The sequence below is a fragment of the Alligator mississippiensis genome, chromosome 1 (genome assembly GCF_030867095.1).
Source record: "Alligator mississippiensis isolate rAllMis1 chromosome 1, rAllMis1, whole genome shotgun sequence".
Classification (NCBI taxonomy): domain Eukaryota; kingdom Metazoa; phylum Chordata; order Crocodylia; family Alligatoridae; genus Alligator; species Alligator mississippiensis.
In genome coordinates, this window is record NC_081824.1 from 442,755,134 (window position 1) to 442,769,927 (window position 14,794).

The following is a 14,794-nucleotide window of genomic DNA, read 5'->3' on the forward strand; positions in this document are numbered from 1 at the left end:
TTGACTGAAACTAAAAAGGAAGGCTTCCTGTCAAAGACTGTACTGCTGCACTTTGTGATGTCTTTTAGCTCTGGTCAGAAAACAATATAATTGTTCACTTGATCGGTCTCTCCCTTACGATGGAGACTTTTAAATGCTTTTGTCAGTGTAGGAGTGATGTTTTTGTCACCCTCTTACTGTACCTTAAAGTGGTATTTCGCAATCGTTAATGTTGTTTATTACTGTGGAAATGATTAGCAGGTGTCAGTTCAGAACAACCTAAAATTGGTGAAGATCTCAGCTTATACATGGGTATCTTCTCCAATCTATGTTGCATTTTACAGGTAGGCAGCATGTAGACATTTCTATGATTTTTCAGGGTATACATGCGTGAGAAGCACTCTCAAGGTAGAAGTATGAACATTGAAGTGTATCAGATCTTATCTAATTTGTTAAAACGACTAAGTCTCATTCTAATAGAAACTGCATGCTGTGTTATAATATTTACTAATACAGGATAGTGTTAATTTTTTAAATATCAATTTTCTAGCAAATTAGGATACTGGATTTGACAGTTATTGTTTTTGTTTACATTTAAAAAGGTTACCAATCAGAACTCTGCCAACAAATCAGGAGACTTAAGTTGATGTTTGTGGGATGTTTCCAAATAAAGCAAATGTTAATTACTAATTGCTATGGGAAAGGATTGCTGAAGTCAACTTGACTTCAGTTCTTGTAGCTTAGGTTCTTGTCCTACAGGAGTGCATATACAAGAGAGACTTACAAGTGTTCTTTTGCAGGGAGCTGAGCTTTCGCCCCTACTTGCTAACACAAGTTAAAACAATTCAACACTAGGGCTTTTATGTTATTTAGACCACTTTAGTTAATACATTTTACAAATGTGCCTGTTTTCCTAATGTGGAGAAGCCATGAAGTAAAGACACAGAGTTGGAATGGCTTTGCACACGTTTCCCCAGACTTGTCAAGTTTGATTTTTAAAACTGAAAGGTTAGCTTTGCGTTTCAAACTGATAACCTTATAATACAGATAGTTTCTCTTTAAAAATCCGGATGTCTCATTCATCCTTTCCCTACCTCTTTTAAAGGCCACATACTGAAATGAGCCAGAGTCCTCAATTCAGTTTTGAATCTTTACCTCAGAAGATTTGCCTGATCTGTGGTGATGAAGCTTCTGGTTGCCACTATGGAGTACTTACCTGTGGAAGCTGTAAAGTCTTCTTCAAGAGGGCCATGGAAGGTACTGTTGGACACTTTTCTTTTTAATTACTTGAAATAAAACTTCCTAGACTTAGCTATGCACTTTTTAAAGATTGTTTTCTACTAGTAAAACAGGTATTTGTAGGTATTATTACGCCCTGAATTTTATTTCTGGGAAACAGATTTAAATATCTGCAGTAGCTGGTAAATTCTTTTCAAATGATTTACATTATTATTATTTGCTTTACTTTTAATATTTACTACTCGGCTTTTTTCAGGTCTTCACAGAGGTTCATAAAATCCTTCATTGCTTTAACATGTTTCCTAGCATTTCATGAATAGAATGTAACTTTGTTTTAAAAAAATCTGTGCGTTCCTGCTGAGGAAAAAATACCCTTGGAGTGATTTGACATATTTACAAAAATATAAGCTCCTGTTAGTTTCATTTAGTCTTGGAAGTCTGTGGGAACCTCTCTTGTTTCTAGAATATAGAATTTGACTTCTCAAGATTTAAATAGTAGTAATTTTTAAAAACAACATTGGTTTTGCATTCCATTCAGGACAGGTGTTAAGTAACAGAGAGAGTCTGTAGGTGTTAATAATTAAATTAAATTTTATATTATATCTGAAAAATAGATTGGTATTTAGTCAAGAATATATGCATTTGATTTCTTAAATCCAATTTTATGATTATTTATGCATTCAAATTATATGGACACCTACACAACTTAAATATAAACGATTGAAGATGTTGGGCCTATGTTTTAAATTGCATTTCAAACAGTATACTTACAAACAGTAAATGAAAATACTAATTAATTCTTTTAATTTTCAAGTTCTGCCTTGTTTTCTGTGCTTATCTTTTCATCCTGGGAAAAATAATTTATAACTTAGCAATGTATACCAGATGGTCAATTCTGGATAAAACTGATGATCTCAGTTTATACACTGGTATATTTTACATATGACATTGCATTTTACAAGGAGGCGATGCGAAAAAAATTCTGTTTTTCTAAAATCTGCTTGTATGACAAGCATGCAAGTTAGCAAACACAAATTATTAGCCACACTCTATTTATCTAATTTTATATATAGTTCTTTAAAATCAAAACTGTATGTTTTTTGTGTTGTTTTAGATAGCTTATTCAACTTTATAGAATTTATAAGGTTTTGCATTAGATAAAAGGATAGCTGAACATAGAGACTTACTACATGAATGAGCATAGCTTATGTGTAATGCTTATTTTATTTTTGCAGTATTATTTTTGTATATTATTTTGCATAATATTTTATATTGTGATATACATTTCATATTATTAAAACATGCATCATATTGAAGTTACTTGTAGATAATTATGTGAGGCTCTAATTGAGCAAAACACTTAAAATGTGATCATTTTTAGGCAGGTACTTATTTTTCATTGACTTTCTTAACTGTCTTTTTTTCGGATGTTACACACACATTAATTCTACCTTAGTTTTTATTACTGCTCTCATCAATTACATATAACAAAAATATAAACACCTGAAGTCTTTAACAAGGAATTTAATTTTAAAAAATCATATTAAAAATAGCCATTTAATTGTTTAATTTTATCTTTGTTTTATGTTTAATTTTCTGTCTGGGGCATCAAATTGTTCAGATATAGGTGCCCAAATAGGCTAATCTACTTACAGATGTATTATGTTACTATTTTTACATAAAAACATTTCAGTATATATATCAGACATATTTAGTCAGGGACGATATGCCTTGAACAGAGGTCTGGACTGGATGACCCTGTGTAGTCAGTCCCTTCCAGTCCTACTTATATGATTCTATATCACTTTTTTAATACAGTGTGAATAATTCTGCGTTAACAAAGTATTAAGATGATTGATAGAGTTGTTTTCCTATGCACAAATATATGTCCCAAAACCATGAAAAGAAAATGAAAAAAAACTGTCTGTACAAATTCTTGGTTGTGCCTGCTTTATGGCTAGGTACAGACATTCAAAAATCCCAAGGTGGAATTGATTTAAGTTGCACGGTTTTCTGTAAGCAGTGTAGCTTAGAGCAGTAGTGAACAGAATACACATTTGCCCCTTGGAAAGGGGGGCCGGGGGACCTTAGACCAGGTTCTACTATTTTTAAACCAGTCTATGTGTGCCAACCAGTCTTCTGTTCTGTTACAGGTATAGAACTTTTTTTTGCTGAACTTTTGTTCTGTCACCAGTATAGACCAGTTTTTGCCCACTTATATCAGTAAAAGTGTAATGTCTATACCTGGTCTGCGTGGGATCTTCATCTGTGACAATAAAGAATGTTTCTCAGAGGATTACGTATAATAGGAGTGATTTTTAAAAATTAGATCTTACAGGTCAGAGAGGCTTAGAAAGATGGGACATCACAAGTGAAACAGCAGTTGACTGTTGTGAATTAATGAGGGAGGAAGACAAAAATGAATCAAACCTTGGATGAAAAAAGTGATCAGGTTGGGCAGATACATGATTAGATGGTATGACGTGGGAGAGGTTAGTCTATGGAGAGGTTTGAAAATTGAGAAAGTAGTCCTGAATTCAGCTGCAAGGTGGTAGACCGTCCCAACGGTTTGGTCCCAGTTACTGGATTAAAGAATAGCTGTCTGTTTTCTATGTAGTTTAGAGTTTAGTGAGATATTTTGGTAAATTCAGTAGTCACAAGCTAGTGTGTTAAACTAACTGTCAACAAGAAACAACACAGCAAAAATTTTACTGCAAATACAATAATAAAGTTCACAATTGTAAGTATACCAGTTGCAATTCAGATATATACTTTTTACATTAAATGCACCTTTTCCCTATTCTTTCTTCAAAATGAATGTACCTTTATTTAAGAATTTAGGTAAAACTAGTCTAGACATGATTATTTTCTATTAATGTACATAAAATGCTAAACTTTGAATGCAAATCATGGCCGGACCAGAAACAGGTGGTTTTTGTTACTTCATGTATCCTTATAACTATCAACTACCTGGTTTGTATGTGACAGTTGGTCTTACTGTTTTTCTGTGCTGATGCTTAGAAACAGCAGTATAGTAGAACAGGGGTAGAAGGAAACAAAGTAACAAGTATGGTCATAATAGCTATTTTATTTCTTTTTAAAATACTATTCTAAATGTTTCTTTTAATGCCAATATGCTGAATGATTACAATGCAGTTGTCCATGATATTGTTTTTCATGCACATATATATCATCCTTCTCATAAAAACTGCTTTGAGTTCCTTCAGTATATTGATATCCTATGTATTTATTTTTTTAAAAATCCATTCACTCAGAAAAATGGGGCCTACATATGTTTTCCTAAAGACATTATCAATTCTCTCTCTTTATTGATTCCGTCTGTAAAACTGGATAGACAAACTTAAAAATTATTTTACACTGGTTGGGTATATTGTAATGACATTTGCATATAATCAGCAGAGAGATGGATACAATTTATAGGTGAAGCAAAACTACATAGTCCTTGTGAAAAATATATCATATAATGTAGGTATAGAATTAAACTGTTTTAGTATGCATATGGCCAATTTTTAAAATTAATATGATTGCTTTTAGGCCAATTTCAGCTATTTTAGTTCTCAGTTTTTTATGAGTTAATATATAAGCATAAAGGTTGACTCTGTATATTTCCTTTTATTAGAATTGTGAATAAAAATAGCCCAACTATCATTATTAATATTATCTAATTAGAAAAAAAAAATCACCTTTGTAAAAGTTGATGGTAGTCTTATGTAGAGTTTAGATTATGCAGTGGTTTGGATAGAGATGATCCTGCCTCAGGCGGGGACTTGGATCACATGACCTGTGGAGGTCTCTTCCAACCCTACTTCTCTTTAATTCTATGAAATCAAGCTTCTTTATTCAGTAGAATGAACAAAGTACATTTTTCTTTTCTTGCTGCAGCAAAAGTAGAAACAAAACATTTGCAAATCATTTACGTACTACCATGTTTGGGCAGAAATACATTCTTTTAAAGTCATACCTCAGGTATAGATCTAGAGTCATATCGTAGAGAATAGCTTTTGGTGTTGTGGGAGAAGGTTTAAATCTCTCGGAAAATGAAAAGGCTTTCCAGGGAAAAACAGAAATGTTGGGATAACGGTCAGTGCAGGAGCCAGCAGAGGGGGTGGGGATTGGGGAGAGGAAAGTTGCAAGGATAGATAATAGGAAAAATTAATAATAAAAAAAACACACAGACCATTTTACATTTTAGGGATTGCATTCTTGTGTTAGTTTTACTCGTTCATCTGAAGAGGACTGTTTGTAATGATTTATTCACTGTGCCAGCTCCTAAAAAAAGTGTGTAATCCCCCTCTTCCCCCCCAAAAAAACCAACCCCCCCAAAAACCCCCCAAAAACCAAAACGAAAAAATAAAAAAAACCCCAAAAAACCCCTCAAAATAAAACAAAACAAAACAAAACAACACCCGCCTACTGACTTTCATTTAGCAGCAGAGGAATCATAACAACTATTAACAAATACTCTCAATTAAGCAATTTTAAATGAAGGTCTGCACTTTATTCCATCTGAACAGAAAATAAAGAGCAACATACATTTAACATTCATAATAAACTTTCAGAAAGGCTATTTTTAGAATTATCAAATAAGTTTGTTTAGGATATTTTTCTAAGTAACTTGCAGTTGAATAAGGAATTAAAAGATGTTGTCACTTGGGCTATATTTTTTATTTTTAGTTTTATAAAATTAGAAGTAATCTTTCTAAACGCAGAATAACTGCAATAATAGAGTATGTAGAAGAACTCTTAATTCTAAAAGTCTTAGGAAATTTTCTGCACATATAATCAGGCAGGACTACCATAACTACAAAATTGTACAGTGGGCAGGGTAAATTTACTTTATTCACATGTTATGAAGAGGAATCAAATGTTTAGGTTTGTTGGATCCTGGATTTCTGCCATTTGTTCTTCATACATGGTCTTTTGGCAGCCTACATCCATGTCTTTGAGTTGCAAGTGACTTTTTGCAAGAGCTTTGATGTACAAAAAAGAACGTACGTTTATGTAGACTTTGAATAATATTGTAAGTGGTGTCTCTTCTAAATGACCCTTACTTTTTATTTTGACATTATCTGTGCCATGTGCTTTTCTTGGGCCTCTGGTTATAGTACATCAGCTTGCTAATTGAAGAAAAGATGTCTAGAAAGCAGATAATATAACAGTTGGTCCATGAGAAACCAGCTATTTGTTTTAAAAATGTAGCTCTTGAATGCTTTATTTCAGATTAACAGTTGCATATTAGATCTTGGAAAATATTTAAATGCTTTTTGAATTCACTGTGCTTGAGACCCCTGCCCATTTTGAAGTGCGAGGACACTGCTGCATGAGATTCAAAGAATGGTTGGAACATCTTAATTAGCACACTACAGCAGACTTGATTAATCTCTGTAATCTCCGTAAAAAAAGGAATTACCAGGGATCGTGATGTTCTCTGATAAAAAAAAAAATCCCTAATTTTTGGATTCAAAAAACTAATCCCAAATCCACATTTTTCCATGATAAAAATGAAACATATCTCTCTGTATATTAGTGGCCTTTCATTTTAATCATGGAAAAATGTGGATTTGGGATTACTTTTTTCATCCAAAAATTGGGCATTTTTTTATCAGAGAAAGCCAGGATCCCTGCTTATAAACACTTCCAGAAGATGTTGAGGCTCAGGCTGTGGCAGGTCATAACAGGGAGGGAGTTTCAAAGCTGAGGAGTGACCACTGAGAATACCTTTTCCTGTATTTACATCCCACAAACTGAGTACACAGATGGAATTTACCACAGATTACTTTCAACTGACTATATGGATTGCAAGGTAAAATAATGGAAATAAATAAGGGACAAGCTATTTGGGGCTTTATAGGTCAGAACCAACCTCAAACTGTGCCTAGAAAGCTATTGCAAACCAGTGCAGTCCCCTTGATTTACCTGTGGTCTTGAGCAGAGGGTTGGACTAAACCCCTGGAAGTCCCCTCCAGCCCTGCTTTTCTGTGATCCTTTGGGGCACTGCAGTAATGTGCCTCTGGCAACCCACATACATGGTCTGCACTGGCTGAAGCTTGTGGACAGTTCTCAAGGGCAGCCCTGCATGAATTGAATTATGAAGAATTATATTCATATCACATTCAGTATGAAAGACTAGAAGCCAGAGTTTGTGACAAGTTCAGGGTTATAGAATGACTCTGTAATTTGAGCACTAGCTTGTTCTGATGCTTTTGTTAAGATGATGGATTAGAAATGATACTTACGCATTTGTGACTAGTCATTATTGCTAATAGAGGGTACTTAGAAAATGGTAATTTGAAGAAATACTGGTTAAATGCTTTATCTGGCTTTAACCTTATGGATTATAAAAGGAAGCAATATTATCTGTTGGGCTGAAATAATTCTGGATGGAAAATAAGTTAATTAAGTTATGGCATAACAGTTGATGGCATTATAGACTGTCAACAGGTGATTCTTGTCCACTGTATGAGTAGGTATTGTTGCTGCTAATAAAGGCTTAGGTTTGCAAGACCATTTGTCAAGTGCCATGGCATATCTCATGCTAGAATCTCTATCTTTTCTGCAAAGTATATGATGTTTTCATGATGGATACTTACGTATTGCTTCAGAAGCTAATTAACTGGACTTCTTGCTGTTATGTCAATTAGTTAATGGAAAGGAGCACATTATTGTGAGGGAGCCGTATATTTCTCCAGACTGGAGCTGGGTCATTTGTTTATGCATCCAGTCAAATAGAAGATACTTAAACCACCTTTACATTGAGTAATGTAACCAGAATACTGAAAGAATTCCATAGTAAAATTGGGAAACATTTATTGGAGATTAGGCAATAGTTATTCTAGTTTGATTGTTTAGACTACCTATACATGTGCTTGGGAGGGTTGGTGGGGGCGTGGATTTTAATTAGAGTGGTTCCTGGAGAGCACCTCCAATTAAAACACTGCAGTGTCACATGTATTAAGCTGCTGAATATTTAAAAATGGCTGCAGGACTGTTTAAAGCTCATTCAACAAGCTTTAGTTAAAAAGCCTAGCAGCCATTTTTAAACCCATGGGGCATGTCCACACATGCAAACACATGCACTTGCAGCAGCTCAAATAGAAGTGGTGCAAATTTGAGCTGGGGCTTTTTGCTTCTGCGCACGTGCTTGGACATGCACTTTATTGTGGAGCAAATTGTACCACTTGGGGCAAAATAACCCTGTGTGGCTCCTCCTGGATCTTCAGCCAGGGGGAGCTAGAGCCCAGGGCCAGCACCTCTGCTGTCCCCAGCAGTATAAAAAGCTGCCCTGTCCTGGCCCCAGCAGTGTAAAAAGCCGCCCTGGCAAGTAGCTCAGGGCTACTAACTCTCAGGAGCTTCTGGGGCCTAGCCAATTGGTACCTGGGGACACTATCCCTTGTGCCAGCTGGACTGCTGCAGCAGCTCTGAGAATTCCCTGCACCCTCTACACACTGCAGCAGTCTGGCAGTGGGGGCTGCTGCCTGCCTGTAACCTGCTGTGCACCTGCCAGACTCAGATGGGGACTGCAGAGCCAGTAGAGGCATCTGCCCCTCTGGGCCAGCTGCCAGTGGACTGCAGTTGCAGGGTTGGCCTCTGTGTGGCACTACTGCCATTTGTGCCCCCTGCCTGGCCATCTGGGCAGCTATCGCCCAGAAGATGTTCCAGGTGTGGTGGCCTGCTTTGAACTGTCAAAGCATGTCCTCCTGGCCTCATTTGGCCAGGAGGTCAGCCACAGCCAGCTAGATCCAAGGTGCCAGCTCTGAGCAGGCAGGGTCCTGCCACTGGCCTCCCTAGCAGGAATTCTGGTGTTCCCTACTGGAAAACTGAAAAATCCCTGATAAAAAAAATCCCAAAGTCACTCTGTAAAATACCCCCAAATCCATGTTCCTCCACAAGTAAATCAAAAAACCACTATAAAGAGGGAGAGAGAGTGAGACAGAGACAGTGATCAGTTGGACAATGTTTTATTGACCCGACACCTTACTCACCGGCACCAGAGTCCTGGTGCTGAAACACGCGGCCTGGCTAGCTGCATGTTTCAGCACTAGGGCAAGGGCCAACCATAGAGATGCTCTGGCAGTCGGAGCGTCTCCATGGAGGACCCAGCCTCCGGTTGTCTCAGAGGCTGCTCTGCTTTTTTAAACATCGATTTTTGTAGACTCCTGTCTAATTTTTTGTTCCCACACGTGCCTGTTGCCCTGCCTCAAAGGGGTTTGAGGTGGGGCAAGAGGCACGTGCATGCTTATCTGCACGCGCCCACAGGGGCTTATACACAAGACACTGCAGCAATGCTCGAACATTCTTATTAGAAGATGTTGAAGCATATGTATAGGCACACATAGTGATGACATTTACTTCTACAGCTTTGTAGCTATGCTAAAACAAAATCGCTTTTTAACGGTAATCTGCTCAGTGCCATAGTGTGACTAGTACATGTATCTAGTGTATCTGCTAGCTAAAGGTCTAATGTGTCAACCAGAGTCAAAAAATCTGTGCACTGTCAAACCTGTCAAGATCAGAAAACCCCAATTATTTCCCAATTTGGAGGAATTAAATCATTTTATCCTACATCTGATCTTGATTATGATTGTAGTCCACTGGTATCAGTCCATGCTGTTTTTCAGCAACACTGATTGTTGTCATTTGGGTTATTCTGATAATTGGGAGGTGGCAGCTGTTCTATCCTGTTGATTGTTTTCTTCTTTTCCTAATATCCAATCTTTATTTCCCCTTATAATTCTTTACTAAGTCAGCGTGTCCCATTTTGGCCCGCTATTTCTATAGAACAGAACTGTGAGTAGAACTGCTAAATATGAGAGGTTGGGGACAGAATAAAAAAAAATAGGAGCCCATTTCATATGTGAAATGGCTTCACTGTAGTAATGTGCTGTACTTTATTAACTGAAGTTGAAACTAAGGGTTGCAGAACTGTTAAATACTTTTCCTTAAGTCAATTAATGTGGCTACTACATCACATTAATGCTCAGATGACAGGTAACTTAGTCCCCCTCCAGATGTTAATGTGGATAGAATTGTGGGATAGGATCTTAGAAATGTTATCCCGGATCCCCAAAACTGCACATCCTGGCATGTGAAATGTCCAAGGTTTTTCAGGCCAGCATATGCAGTTTCAGGGATCTGGGATAAAATCCCTCAGATTTCTTCCTGCATTTGACAGTGCAGGGGAACCCACTTTCTGATTCTGCACTCCCTATGCACCCAAACATTTAAAGGATGTGTGTGCAGCCCAGCATCTGGGAGCTACTTGGGGCTACACCCACATCTTTTTAACTTGTGAGCCTCTGGTGAACCCTGCATTGGGGAGCTGTTTCTTGATCCCGGCCCTTTAAAATGCATATGGCTAGCCCAGGACCAGGGAGGGGCCTGCTCCCCATTTACCTAGACCTTTTAAAGAGTGCACATACAGTTTAGCACTGGGGAGCCAGTCCCCAATACTGGGCTGCCCATGTGGCCTTTAAAGTTTTGGCTTTCAGGGAGCCCTGCATCAGAGACAGAGTCCCTGGTGCTAGGCTTCCTGTGTTCTGGATTATTTAAAAGGGCTTGTGGGCAACCCAGCACCAGGGAGATGGTATCTTAACCAGTGTGCAGTTAAGTTTAAAGGCAGCCCAGCTCTGGGATGTGGCTTCAGAATCCTGTCTTTTTGGGCACTCTTTAAACTATCATGCCACATGTTCAAATTAAAGCATGATACAAACCACTTTAGTGAGTAACATCTTTGTGGATATTTTGCCATTTTTATCATGTGCTGAATAGTTCGAATGTCTGGCACATTTCAGTTAACTGTAGGATAAATGGAGGAGGCCTTAGATAGTTGTTGGGGTTCATAAAAGTATGCATTCTTAATACAAAATGACTCAAATGGAATCTACTGATAATAAAAAGTTTCAGATTCTATAATTTTATCAACTTGAATTCACTGACAAATATATATGACTATGAAATTAGTATTTTCATTACGTAAGTGCTTTCTGTAAGAAATTCTGCCATAGAAAGTACAATAGGGATTACATTTTAAAAGCTGAAGTCATCCCTGACAGAAAATAGCCATTATATTGAAAACTAAAACTTTTACTATGTTTTAACTCTCACTGTTTTGCAAAAAGAGTTTGTAATTTTCATAATGATGACATTTTCTAAATGCTAGGTATAAGCAGTCAAGACCAATAGTCTTGATTCTTTGTTTAACATGTTCTGCTAAGTGAGAATCTTAATAACGCTTTAATACGTTTTTCTTCTCCATTTAATTAAGTTTAGGTAGCAAGGTTAGCAGAGATTTTATTTCATTTTATTCCCCAACACCTTCTCTTGTCTGTGTAATGTAATTATTAGGATTTACTTCTTGTGCAAGGTTTCACATTGGGCATGTGGTATATTTTAATTTTACCTAAAAAATAATGTTCTTATTCTGAAATTCTGTCGCTTTCCTACTTTATTATACTACAAATAAGACAGCCTCCTCTGACAGGAACATTCCAATTGGAATGCTTAGATATGTAACCAAAGGAAGAGTATACATTATATAACATACTTAACTGACCACTATGTTTTGGCAAACAAAAAAGCAGGAACATTGGAGGAAGTGTATATAGGATGGAGTGAATTATACTAGCAGATGATTTGAACTTTAAGGCTACGAATGGACATTACACACACACTGGTTTAAGTGATCAGAAATTGGTTTAAGCCTGTAGCAGAACAGATGTTCAGCGCATATAAACCAGTTTGAAAATGGCTGAAACTGGTTTGAGATAAACTTGGTTGAATGTAGTATCAGACTTAGCTGATTTGGCTCAAACCAGACCCCTTGCAGGTTTAAGTTAAATCAGAGTCCTTGAGCATCGCGGCATGCTCTCTGGGCTGGGCAGAGCTCTCTGCTGCACAGGAGGGTTGGCCCCTCTCCTCTGCTCCCTTGCTGGAGCTCAGCACAGACTTACAGGCACAGCAGGGTTAGGCTGGCTTCCCTGTGACTCCCTTTCTCCCCCACCTCACTACTCACTGCTTAAGCAGAGATCCCTTCCTCCTCTCTGCCACAGCAGGGACTATAGCCAGCAAGTGATATGCTAGGTAACGCTGAGAGTTGTCTGTGTGTGTGTCTTTTTCCAATTTCAGTGTGATAGGCAGACAGAACAGTGACCCCTTAGGGCATTTGGAGCTAATCAACAGGTCAGCTGATAAGCAGTTTAAGAAGTTTGAAATAATATGGAGAGAGGCTATTTTTTTGCTAATCGATTGATAAAGACTGTTATCAGCCTCCTGCTGTGCTGGCTTGCTTGCCTGTCAGTTTGCTGCAGACAGTATGACAAAATAAGGAGGGAGATTGAAAAGCCCTGTATCATCAACAGATGCGTGCATTGCACCGCCCTCCCCTTCCCCTGTCTCAGAGTACTAGCTCCGGGCTGGGGGCTGGCAACACTCCTGCTCCTTGAGCAGCCAGCGGGGAAGAGCCTGTGACCATTCTGGCAGACCTCCCTAATGAGAGAATCCTGCCAGGACCTGGCCACATCTCCTCAGCTCAGCTCCCTGCAGCTGCTCTAGCAACCCCCGGCTTCTAGTTTGAGCCACCGCAGGCATGTGCCTGAATTTCCTCAGTCCAGAGAGAATGTCTGCACAGTTACAAACCAGTTCAGCCTAGTCAGGTTAGACTAACCTGCAAAGATTCAATCAATTCAGGCTCTGACTTTTTTAATGTCGGTCCCTAGCCAAAAGGGAAGCAGGGGGAAATAAGGCAAGCAGAGAGAAACAAGACCTATTAAGTAGGCTGGGGCAAATGCAAAGAAAGATTAAGATAAGGGTTGTAACATATAGCTATATCCTGAAATGAGTAAAAAAAAGCAGTGTAGCAACAAGGCTGCTTTATTGGGATGGGCAATATATAAATTGAATAAATTAAAATTAAATTGGGCTGTTGTGTAGATAAAGGACGTATAAAGCAAGGATTTTTTTTTTTTTGCATATGTGTTGGTCTGCAGAGCTTTGATTTGGGATGTATGAAGAGTAAGCTGTTGCACTAGTCAAGGCAAGAGGGGAGGAAGGTTTTAAGATTAGGAGATATGAAGAGAAAGGCGAATTTGGAGTTAAGGATGATGCCAAGCTTGGAGACACTGGAAGAAAACTGTCTGTTGGAATCAAGGTGAGAAATGGAAGAGTTGGGGGTTAAAAATGCTTCTTTCTTCAGAGAAACCACTCCTGGTTTGAGCTAAGATTGACACAGAACTGCAAACTTACTTGCTTAGAGCAACAGAGAATGTACGAATGAATGGGAAGGATGCCATAAAGTTGTTATTGAAAGTGCCGTATTTACTCAGAAGACAAAGTTTTTTCCCCCCATTTAACACTGGGGGGGGGGGAAGTCCCTCGCCTTACAATCAAGCATGATGTGGGTGGAGGGGGAGGGGGTACAGGCAGCTTCTGTGTCTCCAGTCCCAGCCCAGGGCTGAAGCAGAACTTCAGCTGCTATTTGGCCCCCTCTTGTGCATGCCCTACCACTCCTCCACAGCCCCGAGACTCCCCGACTTCCCATGCCACTTCTCCCTCCCTCTTCCCCTCTGCCACACTCCTTACCTTTGCTCTCCACCAGCAGACTGTATCCCTGATGCAGCCTGTGGCATGGAGCCTGGCTCCAGCCCATCTGTGTAGCAGCTGTGGTGCGGAGCTGGCACTGATGCTAGGGGCCGGACTGGAATAGCAATGTCAGCTCTGTGCAGCTGCTGTGGGGCCAGGCTGGAGCAATGCTTCATGTCCCAGCCTTCAGCAGGAATGGAGCTTGCTGGCATGGAGCAAAAGTAAGGCGGGACGTGAAGGGGCATGCAGGGGGGAGAGACTTCAGGGTGGGGAGATGGCAGGAAGTAGGGGTATAGACCTGAGGTTGCAAGTGGGAGAAGCAACGTGGAGGAGGGAGGAACAGGTGAAGTGGGAACTGGGGAAGCCTGAGGCTGCAGGTAGCGGGGCAGGCACAATGGGGGTGAGTGAGGGACATGGGCAGCAGAGGGCAAGCTGCCTGCCTCTCTCACTGCCTGTCTTACTGCCTCCACACTTCTTGCCTCCTACTATCTGCCCTGTCCACCTCCCACTGCTTGTCTCTTTATTGCCCCTCCATCTGCCCTACCACGTTCCCCCTATACTGTCTCCCCCACCACCTTCACCATTACTGCTTTTCTCATTGCCTTGCACCCCACTGTGTGCAGTAGTGGGGGGAGGGGATGATGAATTTAAAGCAATCCTCCAATAATTAGATTCCATACATGGAAAATTATAATAAATTTATAAATTTTCCATGTCTAGAAATGTCTAGAATCTAATTTTGCAGGTGTCATCTTAATGCATGGTCATCTTGTATTTAGGTAAATATGGTAAAATGGTATGTATTACTGATTTTTGTTTAAGCCACTAAACCCAAGAAAAAGTCAGTTCTGATTGACTTAAAATAATTTAACAGCTTTTCTTACCCTCCTCTACCCCCCTGCAGTTAAATTTCGAATTTGGGGTATAACAGAATGTTTTGTTTAGATGCTTTAATTAAAGCTGGACCTGATGATCTCGC

The 14,794-nt window shown here is 39.0% G+C and overlaps 1 protein-coding gene across 5 annotated transcripts in view; it reads left to right on the top strand.

The window, feature by feature from the left end:
• The window catches only part of PGR (progesterone receptor), a 102,218-nt gene that overhangs the window by 2,248 nt on the left and 85,176 nt on the right, over positions 1–14,794 (top strand). For 4 of the 5 annotated variants that reach the window (XM_059721124.1, XM_059721122.1, XM_019482037.2 and 1 more), the window contains exon 2: positions 1,085–1,236. In XM_059721124.1, coding sequence (XP_059577107.1) covers positions 1,085–1,236 — 152 coding nt within the window. Of the gene's footprint in view, positions 1–719; positions 988–1,084; positions 1,237–14,794 lie in introns of those variants that run through there. The other variant, XM_059721125.1, reaches the window with a different exon arrangement.